The sequence below is a fragment of the Nannospalax galili genome, unplaced genomic scaffold (assembly GCF_000622305.1).
Source record: "Nannospalax galili isolate Female #2095 unplaced genomic scaffold, S.galili_v1.0 scaffold159, whole genome shotgun sequence".
In the NCBI taxonomy this organism is placed as follows: Eukaryota; Metazoa; Chordata; class Mammalia; order Rodentia; family Spalacidae; genus Nannospalax; species Nannospalax galili.
The window spans coordinates 197,233-201,473 of record NW_008343239.1 but is presented as its reverse complement, the minus strand read 5'-3'; the positions used below and the strand labels follow the sequence as shown (position 1 = coordinate 201,473).

At 50.8% G+C, this 4,241-nt stretch overlaps 1 protein-coding gene across 1 annotated transcript in view; it reads left to right on the top strand.

Annotated features, from left to right (window-relative positions):
- Window positions 1-2: 2 nt before the first annotated feature.
- Window positions 3-4,241, top strand: part of Wtip (WT1 interacting protein) — a gene marked incomplete at its 5' end in the record, with an annotated part of 23,259 nt that continues 19,020 nt past the window's right edge. The window contains one exon of the mRNA XM_017799747.1: window positions 3-282. Within this exon, the coding sequence (XP_017655236.1) occupies window positions 3-282 (280 nt within the window). The remainder of the gene's footprint in view (window positions 283-4,241) is intronic.

Here is a 4,241-nt window from a genome sequence, read left to right as displayed (position 1 = left end):
CCGACCCGCGCCCCGGCCCCGGGCTGCAGTCGGGGGGCAGCGCGCGCTCCAGCGTGTCCAGCCTGGGCTCCCGCGGCTCTGCGGGCGCCTATGCCGACCTGCTGCAACCGGTCCTCGGCCCCGCGCCTGCGCGCTCCCCGGAGCCCGTCCCGTTCCCGCTGCCTTCGCTGCCGCTGTCCCCGGGTCGGGACGGCGGTCCGAGCGCGGCCGAGCGGCGGCTGGAGGCGCTCACCCGGGAGCTGGAGCGCGCGCTGGAGGCGCGCACGGCGCGGGATTACTTTGGTGAGCTCTCGGCCGGGGTCCCGCACCTCCATCCTCCTGGCCCGGGGATGTGGGCGGTTAATCGGGATGCTCAAGGCACGTCTCCTCGTGGGGTTTTGTGAACCGTCAATCTAGAGATTGTTCTCCCGCCAGAGAAGTAGGGTTGATGCGCGGTTCCTGACTTAGAAAAATCAGGTTGATAAGCAGAATAAGCTATTTTCTGGATATTTCTTTCTTTCTTTCTTTTTCTTTTTTTTTTTTTTTTTTTTTTTTAAAGATCGATTTATTTAGAGATTAAAGCCTCACTGTGTAGTCCTGGCTGGTCTGGATACTTACCATGTAGACCACCAGGCTGGCCTTGAACTCACAGAGATCTGCCTGCCTCTGTCTCCTGAGTGCTGGGATTAAAGGCCTGTGTCCCCAGAATTTATTTTGTGTGTGTGCGCTGATGCCAGAGGAGGCCGGAGGAAGGTGTCAGGTCCTCTGGAGCTGGAGTTACGGGCAGTTGTGAGAGGCTCCACGTGGGTGCTGGGAACACAGCTTGGGTCTCCTAGAAGAGCAGCCCCTTTTCTAGACATGTCTTCTTTCCCCTTGGCATTGCTCTGCTCACCCTCTATTCCTGATGAACACAGGGAAATCCTATTGTCCCGGAGTTCACCTTTCCCCAGCAGTGTGAATGTGGTGAGAGATGGGTTGCCCCAGGTTCCCCTAAACCTGTGTGATCCAAGGCTTCAGTGCTGGTTCTGGCTGGAGGTGGGAGTATGTGAGGCTATATGAGTAAGCCAGGGCCAGTGCTGAACTGCTCTGTGTTGGGCTGTGTATCTAGGGTATTTCCTAAAGGAGTCCTGCTTACTAGGAATGTGACTCAGTGATAGAGCACTAGCCTAGTGTGCTCAGAGCCCTAGAATTGTACCTCTGCAAGGCAAAACAAACAAAAGCTTAAACCAACCTTACAGCTGGACACACACACACACACACACACACACACACACACACATCACACACAAATAGGGATTCAGGTTTTTTACTATAGCTAGGCAGGTTGATGTGTGCCTGTAATCCCAGCAGTCAGGAAGCAGAAATAAGATGATCTTGGCAAGGTATGTCCTACATAGATAGTTCCAAGCCCAACAAGGCTACATAGCAAGACTTTGTTTCAAAAAACAACTACAGCAAAAACCAGACTTTATACTATTAAAATCAACAAAGACGGTAAAGAAGGAACAACCTAAAATAGCCCAATAAAGGAATTGCATGCATTAGCAAAGCCCGCAAGTCTCTGATGACCTCCATTTCCCAGCCTTCCTTCCCTTTATCCCACGGGACAATGCTCAGGGCAAGATAGGGCAGAGAGAAGAGCCTCTTTCCTCAACAAGCAGGAAGGCGAGGCCCTTGGCTTGGAGGGAGCGCATGGTTATCAAGCCTGGGACGGGGCTGGTCTGAGATTTCTCTGCATTGCATTCAGGGAGCTCTAGGTCACACTGATGCAGATCCTGGGTGACTTCATGAAGGCCATACATTTGCAGGTCAGATGGGGGCATTGAAGGGTGGAGGGAAGAAAGTGAGGCTGTGTGATGTTGTATCACAAGGTTGTAACCCATGTATTGGCAAAAGGATTGGCCTGTCTTTGGGATGAGGTGATTGGTCCCAAGTGGGAAGTTTGCAGTTTAGTAGATGTGGTGGCTGCTCTCCGCTGGCTGGGAGTGGAGGTAAGTGAGAAGCTGTGGACTTTCTGCCACCGGCAGACCCTTCTGAAGGGGACATTCTGCTGTGCTCTTGGGGCACTGGCCATTTTTTTAGCCACTGAAGATTCTGGGCAGTGGTGCATCTGTTGGCCCTCAGGGCCACTCGTCAGTCTTTATATGACCCTGAGTAGTTAATGCTAGAAGCAAAGGGGCTGATGGCCAAAGACCGTAGGAGGCAAGGGACTCATCCTTTCTAGAGAGAAGTTAGGGCTCAGTCTTGACTCTTTCTAGCAACATGTGGTCTGAGGGGGTTGATTATAGAGCACCCCTGCCCATTTAAGACAGGGTCTCATGTAGTCCAGGCTGGTCTGGAACTTGCTGTGTAGCCCAAGGATAATCTTTATGTCTTGACCTTCTTTTCTTCACCTCCTGAGTGCTGGGATTACAGATGTGGGCCACCACAGCCAGTTTATGGGATGCTGGGAATGGAATCTAGGGCTTTGTATACACTAGGCAAGTACTCTGATAGGGTCTCATTCTGTATTCCAAGCCGGCATTCAACTAACCGTCCTCCTGCCTCTGCTTCCTAAAGTGCCGGAATCACAGGTGTGTGTCACCATACCTGGTCTAAATGGAGATTCCCCCTTCTTTCCCAGAAGCCAGAAATAAAGATTTTGGGAACATATTTCCTTGAACTATGTTTCTGATGACATTTGACTTTTGTTTGTTTTTTGTTTTTTGAGACAGGGTCTCCCTGTAGCCCCAACTGGCCTGAACTCACTATGTGGCTTTGATCTCACAGAAATCACCCTGCCTCTGCCTCTTGAGTGCTGGGATTCAAGGTATATGCTATCATGCATGACCCAACATTTGACTTCTTAGAGCTATAAAAGTTATGGATGAGGCAGGAGGATTGCGTATTTGAAGCTAGCCTGGGCTACAGAATGAGATCTTGACTACAGAATAAAACAAAAATGTGGTCGTTTTCTCCTTCCTCCCTTCCGCCCCCTCTCTCTTCCTCCTTCCTTTTTTTCCCTCCTTCCATTTCTCCTGCCCTTGGGTCTTCTTTGCCAGGGTCTCATACAGCCCAGACTAGCCTTGAGCTGCTAATTCACCTACCTTGCTTCCCAAGTGCTGGAATTATTGGTGTGTGCCACCACATCCAGCATGCAGTTTCATAATTTCATGTAGGTCAACCTCAGGAGATACCACTTACCAAAGGAAGGCTGGGAGGTGCAGACCAAGACCCCTGAAAGCCTTATCTGCAGTGTTTCCCTGTCTGCCATCGCCTGGTCCCTCCTCGCCTTGGCTTGCTGCCAGCTGACCTCTCCGTACCCCTGTGCCATCCATTGGTGTTTTTGGAACTTTCCCTTCTCTCCTTCCCAAGTTCCGCTGCCACCAGCCCCAGCCTCAGGCCCCGGAATTGCTTTCACTTTGCTGACCTCCTGCCTTTTCTCCTGCCACCCACTCCTAGGGTCACATACTGTTTTAGCTTCTCTGCAGCAGCCTTTGGTTCCTACTCCTGCCGACTGATTCCTCACAGGACCCAGGCTCTTAAGTTACTGGGACAGTCCCCTTGGCTGCTCTGCCTGGCTGTGGGGGGCTTGGGGGAAGCCCCAGGACCAGGGTGACATTTTTTATTTTTTAAAATATTTTATTCTTTTATTTTGTGTGTATGTGTGTATTGCCTGCATGTAGGTAAGTGCACCCGTGTTGTGCAGTGCCTGCGGAGGACAGAAGAGACCGTTGGATCTCCTGGGACTGGAGTTACAGACAATTGTTAACTGCATGTGGGTGTTGGGATTCGAACCCGGGTCTTCTGCAAGAATGATCTTATCTGCTGAGCCATCTCTCCAGTCTCTATGGGTGACTTTTTTTTTTTTTGGTCTTTTTGAGACAGGGTCTTCCTGTAGCCCCAGCTGTCCTGGAACTCACTATGTAGACCAGGCTGGCCTTGAACTCACAGAGATCCGCCTGCCTCTGCCTCCCAAGTGCTGGGACTATAGGTGTGCGCCACCACGCCTGGCTTAATTAAATTTTTTTAAATTAATTTGTGTGTGTGTGTGTGTGTGTGTGTGTGTGTGTGTGTGTATAGATAGATCGAGGACAGTTTGCAGGAGTTGGTTTTCTCTGCCGTGTGGGACCCAGAGATCAAACTCTGGTCATCAGGCTTGGCAGCAAGCACCTTTACCTACTGAGCCATCTCATGGGACCCAGGTGGATTTTTGTGGTTTGCACAGCTCTGCTTATCAGCCTTGGTCAATTTGTTGTTGTTCTTTTTTTTTTTAAATTAAT